General features: G+C 33.5%; 1 protein-coding gene across 3 annotated transcripts in view; it reads left to right on the plus strand.

Annotated features, from left to right (window-relative positions):
* Positions 1-15,922, plus strand: part of GLS (glutaminase) — a 77,294-nt gene that overhangs the window by 20,489 nt on the left and 40,883 nt on the right. For all 3 annotated transcript variants that reach the window (XM_081934998.1, XM_081934999.1, XM_081935000.1), the window contains exons 5-7: positions 3,503-3,582; positions 5,524-5,687; positions 9,841-9,899. In XM_081934998.1, the coding sequence (XP_081791124.1) occupies positions 3,503-3,582; positions 5,524-5,687; positions 9,841-9,899 (303 nt within the window). The remainder of the gene's footprint in view (positions 1-3,502; positions 3,583-5,523; positions 5,688-9,840; positions 9,900-15,922) is intronic.

A 15,922-nucleotide genomic window follows, 5' to 3' on the forward strand; every position in this document is an offset into this window, starting at 1 on the left:
TAAACCAGGAAGGTGGTTATCTTATAGATTGAGAAAAGAAAGAGAAAAAAGACTAATATATCAACTCCAAGAGGAAACGGGTGAATTACAACATACAATGGAAGGGAAAAAAAAGATTGTACATAAATATTTCGAGAAGTTATACAAGGGGGAACAAGTAGATGACAAACAAATACAAGAATATTTGAACAAAGAAGAACCCCCAGTAATACCGGAAGAGATGAAAGAAATGCTAACGAAACAAATAACAAATATTGAACTGAAACAGGCAATTCAAAAACAGAAAAATAATAAAACACCAGGTCCAGATGGATTCCCAGCAGAATGGTACAAAACGATAAACGATCTGAATGAATCAATAGAACCCCTAATGTTGGAGATGTACAACGAAACATTGACGAAAGCAAAAATACCAAACACATGGAGGGAAGCATACATTACGTTAATATATAAAGAAGGTACAGACCACAACCAAATTCAAAATTACAGGCCAATCTCGTTGCTGAATGTGGACTACAAAATATTTGCAACAATAATAGCGGAGAGACTAAAAAGATTACTAAATGATTACATACACCCAGATCAAAATGGATTTCTCCCAACAAGACAAATTAGAAATAATACCAGAATAATTGCTAATATCTTGGAGTACTATGAGGTGCATACAGAGAAACAAGTGGCACTTGTATTCCTGGATGCACAGAAGGCATTCGATAATTTAAATTGGCAATACATGAAACAACAAATTAAAAATATGAATCTAGGAAATAAATTTGAAAAATTAATAGAAACAATATACTCCACCCAAAAGGCAAGCATACTATTGAATGGGGAGAAGACAGAGTCTTTTGAAATAACGAAAGGAGTGAGACAAGGCTGCCCACTATCACCTCTGCTTTTTATTCTGACGCTAGAAAGCCTTCTGATATGAATTAGAAAAAACCAGGAAATAAGAGGAACCAAAACTAAAAAGGAAGAATACAAAATACAGGCCTTTGCGGATGACCTAGTATTTATCATAGAAGATCCATTAGAAACAGGGAACAGGTTAATGCAAGAACTAGAAAAATATGGAGATGTGGCAGGACTAAAAATTAATAGAGAAAAGACTAAAATAATAACCAAAAATTTGAAGGAAAAACAGAACAAAGAATTAGAAAAAACAATAGGACTCCAGGTAGTAAAGAAAGTCAAATATTTAGGAATATGGCTAACTGCAAAGTGCTCAACCATAAAAGAAAATAATTACACAAAATTAGTGCAACAAATAAAAAAAGACCTAGAATTATGGGGGAAACTACAACTATCGCTATTAGGGAAAATAGCAACTATAAAAATGAACATACTACCAAGAGTCCTATATCTATTTCAAACGATTCCCATAAAACTAGAGAAAACTTTTTTTACTGAATTGAATAAAATAATACTAAAATTCATCTGGCAAGGGAAAAAAGCTAGGATAAAACTGAAAGCATTACAGGACGATAGAAGCAGAGGTGGTATGGGACTACCTGACTGGGAACTCTACTACAATGCAGCAGCACTAATTTGGATTAAAGACTGGATAAATCTAAAAAACAAAAGAATATTAGCAATAGAAGGCCACGACCTACAAACAGGATGGCACTTTTTCTTATGGGAAGAGAGTAAAAAGAAGCAAAAATATTTCCATAGACATTACATTAGAGAAGCATTAATTCAAGTCTGGAATAAAATTAAAGCAAAACACTATATGAAAATACCGGCATGGCTTTCCACCATGGAAGCCATGATACACCCCAATACACTAGATTTATCAAAAATGGTTAGATATAGTGAAATATTAGATAACCAGGGGAATTTGAAAACGAACCAAGAACTAAAAGAGAATAATATCAATATAGATTGGTGGCCATACCTCCAAATACAATCAAGATATAAAAAAGATATAAAAGAATATGGAATATATACGGAATTGCAACAAATAGACAAAATCTTAACTGGCCCAGAAAACAAATTTATAACGAAAATGTATAAATATTTGTTAGAAATAAACTTAGAAGAAGAAATAGTTAAAGGTTGTATGATAGCATGGGCCAAAAATTTTGGTTATAACATAGATCTAGTGGATTGGGAAAAAATTTGGAATATAAATTATAAATTAACGAGATCAGCGACACTGAAAGATAATATATATAAAATGTTTTATCGTTGGCACCTACCACCAACAAGATTAGCAAAAATGTACCCAACACTGAAATCGATATGCTGGAAATGTAAAAAAGAAGAAGGGACCTACTACCACATGTGGTGGACATGCCCGGAATCGCAAAAATACTGGAAAAGAATCTGGAAGTGGGCACAAGAAATTACGGGGGAACAAGTAAAGTATAAACCTGAAACCTTTTTATTAGGAATAATTAAAGGGAACTATACAAAAAAAATTAAATATTTACTAACACATATATTAACTATAGCTAGAATTGCCTTCGCCCAATGCTGGAAGCAAAACAATACACCGCCAGACGAATTAGTGATAAAAAAAACTTTGGAGTGCGCAGAGATGGACAAACTAACTCAAAAATTACAGGAGAAAGAAGAATCGGAATACTACGAAATTTGGAATAAGTGGTATGAATGGTTGGATAATAAGAAAAACATTTAAGCCGAAAACAATACACATAAATAAACATAGAACTGTATATAAAAATAGGTAAATATGTTAAATATCATAAAAATGTATAGATAAAATGACATAAGGATTGTAATATATGGTAAAGAGAGGAAAACATACATAGATACGACGATGTAACATTGTACAAACTGTTGATATAAAGAGTGTAATATGTGATAAAAAGACAAAAACAATAAAAATTATTCAAAAAAAAAAAAAGATTTCAAGCAATTTCCAAAAGTGATTAGAAAAGAAAGAATGCAAACTTTTGTCTGCACGATAACTCTGCAATTGATAATGTGTGCTTAGTGATTTGGAATTAGCATGCTACATTTTTATTATGCTTTTAGAAAGCTATTTTGGCCTATTCGCATAATGTCGAACTATAAATCATGCCTTATAAAACATACTAGTTGGGATCAAATATTGACAGTGCCAGTATCTAACAGCATTATGGCTTACTGCGATGTGTACAGTAAAACTAGTCCTAGAGTGCCAGACCCAGTTGGGCTGATAATAGAGAGACCAGAGATTTGACCATTTGTAAATTATTCACTGATATATTTATGAAAGAAAAAGTGCAGCTAACCTTGAGTGAATTCTTAAAAATAGTTTCCATGAACTTTACAATTTTTCATATAAAGTGGACAAGAACAAAACTATAATGAACCTGTTTTTTGTTTTTGTTTGGTAGATTCTGCTTTAAAAAAATGGAATAGTTTGGGGGAGAGCTTAGATAACTGTTTGTGCCTTTTAGTATTTTACTAGCTTTTTACTAGCTGGATTTCATGTATTCATTATTTGTAGCTATATAATCTAATTATTTTATATTGGATTTGTTTTGTGTAGGTTGCGGACTATATCCCACAACTGGCTAAATTCAGTCCTGATTTATGGGCAGTGTCTGTTTGCACAGTCGATGGGCAGAGGTATTGTAGCTTAAATATCTGAACTGATGAAATAATTTCAGTTATAGAAACAGAAGCAGAGACACCCTTTGAGGAGTTAGATTACAAATATAAAATAGTTCCGCATAATCCATGATATATGTTTCTTATGGTACTAGAGAAAAGAGAGGACTTTTAGTACTGCTTAGAGCATTCCAATTTTTAGTAGAAAATAGGATGATGTTTCAGAAGTTAAGAGTTCCTTTTTTGAAATGATTCTATTATACACCCTATTCCTCAAAACAATGTCACTGTTTATAATTTACAGGCTTTTTTGTGCATTGAATAATCCTAATTTAATTACTCATGCTATGCTACAATGTTAATATCAATTGGAGTTTTATAATTCATTCCTGTGGGTCATGCAAAACTCTTCACTTTTTTCACACACCCATATATGGATTGTCATGATTCCTTTCTTGATTTAGTGATATTATAGATATTACTGAATTTTATTGACATGCCCTGTTTCTCCAAGGCTAGAAAGCGTAAAACTACATTTTCACAAGATAAAATCCAGTTTTGGACAAGAAATGGATTGTTGCAAATAATTAACTTTGGAAAATATTATTCTAAAAAACAGAAAATAAAATAGTATTAGAAATTACTTGTTAATGAGAGTTATGACAGAGTTCTATAAGCTATGAGAAATTAAAATTTATCTTGTCCACTTCATATTTTTAAATATGACCTGGTTCACAGACCTTAAGTATGTTATCTTGGATCATCAGAAAAGGTCTTGAAAATGAAAAGGGCATCAAATATATAAGAATGTTTAAAGGAGAAATTAAAGTAGAAATTAACATGAATCTAATATAAATGCTCAGTGTTGTGCAATTCAACATATATTATGCAATTCTTGAAGAGCCATTTTGAAACCACAAACTTTTGTTTCCATAAAGATTTGAAGTAGTAGAAACTTTTTAGTTTGAGCAGATAATTTGTACAATTAGGAGAAAGAAATTCATTTTTTTCTATTGGTTTTAATTATACAAACTGTCATTTGCTTATATTTGATCTTACTTACACAATTTATTTAAAATGTTTTTGATGTTTGCTGCTCCATATAATATTAACATGCATGCTTAGTAAATATAAACAACAAAACATTTACTGGCTAAAAGGAATAACTGTTCAGCTTTGTTGAATGACCATAGTTTCTGATAATATGATAAAGAATAATGACAATAATTTTTCTCTACATTATGCATGCTTCCATTGAATGATACAAATTGCTCATTCTGTTTACTAATATTTTGTTTTGTTTTGTTTTATTACTGAATGTATACCCTGCCTTTCTATTTATACCATCCAAATACTTTGGATGTTGAAATATTTTCATATGATAGTTATATCAATTCCTTGAACATTTAGTTTGTGTAGCTATTTAATATTAAGAAGATACCTTATTTATTTCTAAACCTATTTGGTTATGTTTACTCTGAGTATTGCAAGTCTCTCAAATAACTGTTCAGGATTTGCTACCATGTTTCCCCCAAAATAAAACAGGATCTTATTTTCTTTTGACCTCTGAAATAAGCGCTTGGCCTTATTTTCAGGGAGGTCTTATTATTTTTGAGGTGCAGGAGGCTGCGAGCATGGTCACCTCATAGTTTGCTGCTGTGTTGCAATATTTTCAGGGAGGGCTTATTTTAACACATGCGCTCAAAAGCCTAATTGGGCTTATTATCCGGGGAGGTCTTATTTTCAAGGAAATAGGGTAAGTGGTTTTTCTTTTATTTTTAATGTGCTGGAATGTGTTTTCCACCATATTAAAGATGAAATAGACGCTTAGGTAATCTTTTGTACAGCAGTGGTTCATAATAATTTTTCCCCAAAGTCTTTGCTTTAAGATACACATTTTTTATTTCTCAGGAAAAAATGTGAGTGAATGCAATAAATAATATAGTATTTATTTTATAGGCATTCCATTGGAGATACCAAAGTACCGTTTTGTCTTCAGTCCTGTGTAAAGCCTTTGAAGTATGCTATTGCTGTTAATGATCTTGGTACTGATTATGTACATAGATATGTTGGTAAAGAACCTAGTGGATTAAGATTCAACAAACTGTTCCTCAATGAAGATGGTAAGTTATGTGTGCAATTATTATTTCTTAATATGATATCTAGTGAAATAGATTTGGTGACAAAGAAGGTTAGTAGGTCTGGACATCACACATTAAACTATTATTCTGTGCCTTACAAGTCAGGGTTGGCTCCTGGTCATTACCAGGACAAGTCTCTGCAGTTTTCTTGGTGAGATTTCAGAAGTGGTTGCCATTGCCTGCTAACTAGGGCTGAAAGAGATTGATTGGCCCAAGATCACCTGATTGACTTTGCCTAAGGAGGGATTAATCTTCACAGTCTCTTGGTTTCTAGTCTGGTATCTTATCCAAATTGGCTCTCTACACCTTAAGAAGAATTCATCAAATTGCAACAGGTTCAGGAAGGATCATAAAGGATAATTATGGGTCTAAAAATAAGTCCTATAAGGAGAGATGGAAGCAATGGGGAATGCTTAATATTTAGCAGAGAAGACTTGAGGGAGTGGCAACATTTTAAAATAGCTGGAAGGATGGTGCGCAAAAGAAGGTCACAAGACACAGGAGGTAACCTGAACATCGCTATAGGTTACAGAAGGTCAGATTCTGATTGAATGTTAGAAAAAAAACTGAACAGTAAGAGCAGGTAATGAGCAGGTACTAGTGGAATCTAGTACCCAGAGAAGTAGTCAGTTCTCCTTCACTGGATGTTTTCAGCTAGAAGCTAAATGGATTTCTGTTAGAGATGTTTAATATAAATTCTGACACCGATCAAGTGTTTGGACTCGGTGGCCTAAATTGCCTATTTCAGTTCTCATTCAGATTAATTGGTTACAGTTATGACAACATACTATTTCAAAAAATGGATGGGGAGTCTGTGGCTGGTCATATGTTCCTAACATGCACTTAGCAGCCCAGGGCAGAATGGCAAATGGTCGGGAGTGCTAGATTATTTTGTTTATAACATGTGAGGGGGCAGACATAAATCATTACAAATGAAACACAAACATACATTTTGGTAATGAGAACTAGCATTTGAGAATACATTGTCACCTAGCATATCATGTTGTTGCTGTTCTAAAATCAATAGGTATTATGCAGTGGTGGGTTATGACCGGTACACCCCGGTACGGGCTTACTGGTGCCTGCCGGGAACACTGGCTACCGTTCCGGTACAATGCTCTGGAGGGCCCATCCACCTGCCCACACTCCTTACCGGTATTTGAGCTCTTTGGCGCTTACGCGCATGTACCGTACTGCACCATACCAGTTGCAACGGGATCCAGAACCCACCACTGTATTATGTATGGTATATAGTGTGTGGTGCTGACCTATATGTTCAGTGCAAGATACATATTTTCTTTTGTGAAGAAAATCGATTTCTTTTGAATTTTCTTATTGTCAGCACTTTCCCCCCACTAATTCATCCACTGCAGATAACAGTACCAAATCAAAGAATTGCAAATGTTTTTGCAGTTGTTTGGAAACTGGTTCTGCTGTTCTGCAATTATTTCATAAAGTTAATTTGTGATCTCATTTGATTCTGTTCAGTATAATTCTGAACAGTATATTGAATGTATGATGGAAAAGTGTGCATATTTCCAATTATTTTAATAGGATAAAATTAAGAGACTGCTTTGGTCTCTTAATTTTATCCTATGCAGTGTTCCACCATGCAGTAGATTTCGTTGTATTTAACAGGAAATACTGCTGATTCAGAACATTAAAATGACTCTTATATTAGGTATTTGATCTAACAATAAAATTAATTCAATGACCTGCTACTTGCATTTTACATCAATTTTATTTATGCTCTGTAAATACTGTAAAGGCTCAAGAAATGTTTTTGGATGTTAATGGATGTGTGGCATTAGAAATATTTTCTTCCTTTCATGATGTCTTTCTCTTTTTGTGTGAAAGATTTTTCCTATACTTGAAGTATGGCATGTATAGATTTAATGAAAGATAGGAAATATTCATGAATTAGCTTCCAGAGATATCCCCAAAATTGTAAAATGAATCTGATACTTCTTTTTTTTTTGGTAACACTATATACTCTTGGCAGATATTCACTAGTTCTATATTTTTTTCTTTTCCTTTACCCCATACCTACTCTAAGGGTGTCATTAGCTGTTGAATATAAACAACTGTTCCAAGCCTTGAGTTCCAAACCATTAGCTTCATATAACTTAACTAAGCTTTTGAAAGCTAGGATACAGTAGCACCCTTGGCAACATTCCATGTGTGCAAAGGTTTGCAGTCTGTTCCAAAAGACATGCCTCAAATGTTATGTCTAAAAATTACTACCACATGCTAGCTCATAATTTCATTCAGACTAGTGTGCATACGCTTTTATTGACCAATGCTAAATAAAGTATACTGGTATTTCTATATCAAAATGTCACCTTAGTTTTCAAAATACTGACCAAGAATGCAATCTTGAAAGCAGCTGAAATTCAATTTCCCTGCATTTGAAACCCTTTTAAATATTTTTGAACCTTTTGATATTTTTTTCAAAGATCCTTGAACCCATTGTGTACATGTTCTCATCTTAACTACTGATTACCAGCATTTTTATAGGAAAACTAGAAGACAGTAACTTTTGTACTTGATATTGTGTCTAGGGTCAATAGGAGCTCTTTTTTTTAACATACAGAATCATGTCTAATTGGTACAATAAAGCCCTTTCACATTGTACCTTAACTGAGCCTTAACAGACACTCCCTAGTTGACTGGGTAAGTACAGCCATAAATAATTCGGAGAACTATTGATCCTCAAGATACTCTAAGCCACATATAAATAGTGACAGCACTTTGGATTACATTTGGAAATCTACAAGTCACCAGTGCAGTTCCTGCAGCAGAGTTCTGATGTGGCAGTTCTATGACTAACCAGTGAGCACTCATGCCAATGCATTCTGGATGAGCTGCCATTGCCAGGTGATCGTCAAGGATAGACTCATGAACAGCAAATTGTAGTAATCTAATCAAAAATTAGCAAGGGTATCTTGTACCATGAAAGGCTGTAGCTGGCACACTAGCCAAAGGTATGCAAAAGCCCTCCTAGCCATGATCACCATCTGCTCTTTCTGAGGGAGCACAGCTTCTACAAAAGCCAGAGATGGTACAGATGCCCTCTGACTCAACAACCTTTCCATCTTATTTGGGCTGAATTTGTGTAAAAGATAAACCAGAAAATCTATTGAGTTTTCAAACAGCAAATTTTCATTGTTGATTTCAGATGATTAATGTTAGTAGAAATTTGATGGTCAAAATTACCAAACTCTCTGATTTCATCTTTTAAATGAGCCTATAGAATCCTGAATGTATGTGTTTGCATAATAATGTGCAAATGCCTAATGTAATGGAGAAAAAAATTGCAGATATTTAATTGTCTAAAGGTGAAGTATTATTAAATTGTCTGCAAGAAAATGTACATCTGGGAAGTGGATTAACTGTTTCCTTTCACATTTGTGATTTCAGTTAAAAAAAAAAACTTAGTAAAATATGGGATAATATGCGGAGATGATTTAGGTTAGTGACCCCAAACCTTTTGGGCACCAGGGACTGGTTCTGGGGAGAGAGTTTTTTCTACGGAATGGAGGTGTGTGGTTTCATGTACTACTGCATCCTGCAGATGGGGCTTCATTTGTTTACATGGTCTGGATTCTGGCATGCTGCAGACCGGTGCCGATCCATAGACCGTTGCCAGTCCATAGACAGGTGCCGGTCCATAGACCGGGGTTGGAGAATCCCTGATTTAAATTGCCATTACCATGACCTGAGTTTGATAACAATCTCCCTTATTTTAAACAAATGACAAAATTAAAAGGATAAAAATGTATGAATTTGAAATATTTATCAAATCCTTCATTGGATTGAAGTTGTCCAACTAATAGTTATGAACAATCATAGTTGTTAATTCATTTTGGGATTGGATATACAGTAATATAAATGATAGAATAAAACTGGAAGAGGATGTAAATAATGGACAGAAGTTAATGTGATATTGGAAATCAGATTAGTATTAAGCAAAGAAAGAAAACATCAGGATTCATCATCTTAATTAGATAGAATACGTATCTTTCTACGAGAAAGATAGTTATGAATAGTATGACTAATTTGTGCTGAAGCTTTGTTCATTTAATTTATTGGAAGATACATTTCTGTGATTAGATCCTTTTTTATTATTTTGCAGACAAACCTCATAATCCTATGGTGAATGCTGGAGCAATTGTGATCACCTCTTTGATCAAGGTAAGATATGTACAGTGAATATTTCTGGCTGTACTGTAAATAGTTTGTAAGAAATAAGCAGAATTAGATTACATATAGACATGGGATTTTTTCCTATATTGCTTCTTGCAGCCCATAGAAGCATGTAGTCATTATCACTTGTGTGCCTCTGAAATTGTTTTCAGTGCTTGTTTTTCAGCTGCCTGTTGCTCCCCAAATTCAAAAAGGAGTTTTGGGATACAGAGCAAGATAATGTTTAAGGGGGAATGTTGCTGGTATGTTTCTCTTTCTCTTTCCCCACCTCCTTCCCTTTTACTTTACAGTTTGAAACACTTTAATAAAATCCCAAGCTGCTTTTGAAATGGGGTTTGATAAAAGTTTCCTTCTTTGAAAAAATTAATATAAATATACCTTTTTAGATTGTGGAATGAAATATTTTGATGTGAAAATATTGTATTAGACAAACTTGAAAGGTCTTTTTTATAAAGAATACCACTCACTGATAAAGTTATAAATTGAATCTTTTAATACATAGTTTCATGTTTTGGTAAATTTATTTAAGAATGAGTTAGAGTTATGCTTCTAGTGAGAGAACTATTTTTTCATTAAATAATTCATTTTATATTTCAATTTATACATTCACCAGATATAAAGTTAAATCCCTTGGCACTTCTTTAATATTAAATATTGTTACTTTTGGAAGTAATACTTTTTTACTTAGAAAATATATATTTAAAATGTTTGGCTTAATAATTAACAGTGTAGAGTTTTTAGACAGATTTCCACAATTAAAGAATACATACTTTGAATTGCAGGTTATCGTTAATCTTTAAAAGTATATAATTACCGGTGTATATACTGTATTTATATATCACTAAGCTGTCTCAGAAAGAGTTTTAAAGAATATTGTCCCTTCTTAGTTTTGTAGTAGAGAAATCAAAATTGAGATTTTAAATATTTGATTATATCATATCCTTATAGTTAATTATGAAAGGCTATTTTATTTTTGGCTCATGGTTTTCTGCTTCTGTGTAAAAAAAATTCCTGCTTTAAACATTTATCTTTAATAGCTGTAGGTGAAGGAAAATGACCTTAAATTCGACAGGTAAATTTATTCATGCTTATTTTTTTTCTGGAGGTTTAAATAACATAAATTCAGCTTGGCAATAAGATTTTAAAATAAGTAGGAAATAGTTCACCAGACCGCTCAGTGCATTTCTTGTTCACACAATAGCCTTTTATACAGTAACCCAAAAAGTGCACACATATTTGGAAATTCATTTTATTAAAATTAATGAGTTGCCAATCAAATGCATATTTTATTGACAGCCAAAAACTCACTTTAGGTTTCAGGCCAGTACAGTATATTGCAGTTTTCCTTTCTACTGCATGCAGTCATAATATAAAAGATAGCAACAATGTTACAAGTCAGTATTGATTGCATTAAAACTTTGCATGTAGTATCTGCATGTCTAGCAGACATAAACCACCATATTGCATCATTATTTGTTTATAGTGATTGTAAGACATTTATGTGTTACATCTTCTGGGAAGCTGTTTTATAAAAGTAGTTTTATGAATTGGGAAATCCAAGAAATTAAATTAAAATTAAAGTTTCTAATCTTTCTCTTAAGTTAATTTAAATCTTACTCTCATAAATTAGATATATTTTGAAGTGCTGTAATGTGTGCAACATTTTAACAGCCTCAGAAAGTTATAGAACCTAGTTGCCCATTTTCATAGGAAACACCTTTGTAAATCTTCTCTTTTTAATTAATTAGCTGGAAGCATTGCACTGGACAAACTTTTATGTGCATTTTGCATCTTCAATTGAAGATTAAATCGTAGAAATTTAGTAATTTACCTGGAAGAAAGGTAATCCTGAATTTATAACAATCCTTCCCAAAAGAAAGAGTAGACTCTGTGTATGTGTATGTGCACACATACACACACGTACATAAATTCTGTGCAATACCCTGTTTTCTCATTGTATCAACTTAAGGACCATTTTATGTGACCCTCCCCAAAGCCTTATTCCAAACAAAGGTCTAGATTAGGACCAGGGGTGGGTTCCTGCCAATTCTAACCTCTAAGAGGTTTCACAAATCTACAGCGCTGTTTAGAACCGGTTCCAGCTCCCTCCCCCCGTCCGTCCGCACATCATCAAGAAGAAGAGCGAGAGGAGGAATTCTGGGAGTTGAAGTCTTAAAGCTGTCAAGTTTGAACACCCCTGGGTTTTTTTTTCTAAAGGGTTAGGGGTGCAAGGGTCTTGTAACTTGACAGCTTTAAGACTTGCGTGCTTCAAATGCCAGTTTCTGAGCCAACATTTTGGTTGCTAAGCAAGAGCGTTGTTAAGTGAGTTTCACCACATTTTACGAGTTGGCCACGCCCACCCAGTCACATGGTAGGCAAGCCACTCCCACCCAGTCACATGGCCGGCAAGCCACTTCTACCCAGTCACATGGCCGGCAAGCCACTCCCACACAGCAGGCCACACCTACAGAAGAGGTTCTAAAAAACTTTGAAACCCACCACTGATCAGGACAGAACAAAACAAAACCATTCCAGTTAAAGTTAATTATTTGTTTAAAAAATGGACATGTACATATAAAATTCACTTATTGCCATCTGCATATAGAACCGTTTTCTCTCTCACACTGAAATTGTGGTTATATATGCAAACAAAATTTAGGTGAGGTGAACCTATGCCAGAAAGCAAAGACCTCCCCCCATCCTCTGCAAGCAGGGGGATAAATTTTAGGCTAATCTCAAAAGGTATTAATGTTTTTAGCAGGAACTTCTGCTATTATTTATATCTTCAGCTTTTCATATTTTATTCCGTTCTTATTACTAGAAAGTTGGAAAATCCCTTTAATTGACAGATTTGCAAATTCACAGATTTGCAAGAAATCTGTGAGTTAGCTATGTCACAAGTGCAGATGAAATTATTAGGTGTGCACAAATATTTGATAATAATTCTTACCATATTTGTGCAATATATTTTTTTACTTCATGGCAGCTTTTTCAATGAACTGATATTTTAAAATAGCAAAGCAAGGCCTGTTTAATCCCACTCATTTTGAATTGCAATCCAAATAGTTATGCAAAGACTTTAAACATGAATAGCTAAATTATACTCACCTACCTGTAGCTCTTTTATTTGTATTCCATAGTATTACTAAAGATAAAAATAAGAATAAGTTATTTTCTGGAGCATGGTTCTCACTTTTGGATTATGCTTTCATCAACTTCCATAGCGACCAAGGCTAATAGGAGTTGGAGAGCCACAGGTTACCCCTACTGTTCTATAATATTTTTCTTGTCTGTTAAAGAGGGGTTTACATGCAGAGACACATCTTCTCTCTTACATGTTTCTTGCTACTATTATGGAAAAGGGAGTTTAAGATTTCTTTCTGGCAGCTTGCCAACTAGCTGGCTGGCAGTCTTTCAGTAATGATATAACTGGGGAATGATATCACTGCGATAGCGGTACTAAACTTCTTATTAAGGCTACAGCAGAAACCTTCTTTTTCCAATGCAGTTGGACCCAAAATATCAACTGCAGTTGGCATGTGGAGGAAGTCCCATTGGCGCCAATAAGCATTGCTTCCGTTTAGGATTGTAGCTGAGACAGATACAAAAGTCCCTCTTTTCCTATGTGCTATAGTATCAGCGAGAATTGTGCTACCCCCTTCCTTGCGGCCAATGGCAAATAAAAAATTAACCAGCTCTGAAAAGTAAGATCTAGTCTAACATATGGATTATAAAATAGAAGGTGGGTAAATTAATATGCCAAATCCAATCTAATCATCTGGCTGACTATGCAACCAATCATAATAATACCATTGGCATAGACAAAATCACCACCAGTCAATTGGAATAAGATACATCCTACAATGATACTTTTAATATTATTATTAAACAACATTTCTTGATACCTTAATAGGCAGGCAAAAATGCCATAGCCAGTCTAAATATCTGGATCACCGTGCAATAATGGCAAGGGAGATTGTTCCATAGTGCAGGTGCTATGGCAGAAAAGGCTCATCTTCTGGTCCCACTAATTGTCATTTGCTGACCGATGGTAATCAAAATATACCAATTCTGCTGAAAAACAATGGGAAAAAATGGTCCCACGAATAATATGGTCCCAAGCCATCAATGACTTTAAAGGTGACAACGAATACTGATATATTTGGCATATCATTGGGGTTTTTTTCTTTTATCTCCTACTAGATAAATAAAGTTGAGAGTATTTAATATTTTTAGTTTTGGCTTCTTGGCATATAATTATGTTATGGCCATATAGTTATGCCCATTGCTACCATCTCAGAATATAATTTCCTATATTTTTGAACAGGGCGTTTAAGTTTTTTTTCAGTCTGTGGAACCTGTAAAATATCTTTCTTGTGATCAAAGATTAGTATAAAATAAAATTCAGTAGTTAAAAAAAGAAGATTGCATATAAAAAAGAACAAGTGAGCTTATCAATTGGTCAACTATATATTTTGCATATGAGGTAGCAAAATTTAGCTACATTTAGGGGTATCCAAAAGGAGAATTTCTAATAAAATTTCTGGAATGACCATTTAAGCTACAAATACACTTAAATGTGGGGTTATGAATGTGGGCTATGTGCCAGGAAAAAGCAGGTAATATATTATAGTTTAACCATTTCAATAACCCCTTTGCTACATGGACAAAACCTTAGAAAATCATGCTGGTTTTTTAAAAAAACAATCCAGAACCTCTGAACAAGACGCCAAGCTCTATTGGTAGAAGATTGACTGCGCTCATGCCTTTAGTCTCTCAAAGAATCCATCACGTTTTCATTGAACCATACAGTACTATGGAACAGTGTTTGAAAAAATATTCTTTTAAGATGTTCACCTCTTAATTCCTATGTGGAATCCCAAGATATACCCTGCGTATATGTGCCCTAATCAACTCTGTGCTCTCGGTGAATTCACTGTGCTATATCTAGATATATACAGCTTAAATGAATGTGAAATAATGACTAGCTTTAAACATAAATGCTGTAATTGAAAACAGCAGTTGGAGATAAACCACTGTTGTTAAACATAACACTTTCTAAGTTAGATTGTGGAAGAACTTGATGACTAGTGTCTGAAATATGGTGGCAGAAAAACAATTTCTTGCAATGTTCTGCCATGGTATTCAAATATGATATGACATAGTATATAAAAATCATGGGATATATGATGCTATTAGAGAAGAAAATTTTAGCACTTTCAATAAATTCATAAAATATGATGACTCAATATGCCTATTTCGCTTTCTTGTCTATTTAGCTTTCTTGTGACAATAAGAAAGTCGGTTTGCCATTTTTAGAATTTTTGTCTCAAAATTATGTTAATAATAATATTTGATATAGTGAATAATAATTTAGAAATAACAGGAAATAGATCCATAGCTGAAGTAATACTCAACCTAAATTTAGACACACACATTTTAAATGCATGTACAAAAAGTGGTAACAGTATTAAAGGTGAAATACAGTACAAAAATGAGACAGTGTAGTCCTGTTACTGAAATGTCGCCCATAGCTACAAAACCATTTTTAATTGGATTTGAGGCTTATTTCTGTGCTTTAAATGTTCCAGCCAAATCCTGAACATAGGTCACCTTATACAGTACATGATAAAATGTTGGTGTCATTTTTGCGGAAAACTCCCAATACATATACTGTCTTTGTGACAATCTTCTGATACTGAAATACTACCATATAACTCCAATATGACTTTTTATTAGAGTTGTATTAAAAATACTGATAGGATAGGATATACACTATTTTACTATAATAAAACTAATTTGTTGAATAACTCTTCAGAAATAAGTTGACAATTTAGAAAATCCACACAAATAAATCATATGAACTGCTTAAATAAGCAGTTCTAAGCACAGATTTTAACATAATTTGATATTTGGTATGTCTCTATACTATCTTAAAATTGAAACATATACAATTATTTTATAATTTTTAAGTTCCGATTGCATGCTGGTAGACTTTGGTATATATAAAA

This window comes from Natrix helvetica (genome assembly GCF_964273705.1).
Source record: "Natrix helvetica genome assembly, chromosome: 1".
Lineage (NCBI taxonomy): Eukaryota > Metazoa > Chordata > Lepidosauria > Squamata > Natricidae > Natrix > Natrix helvetica.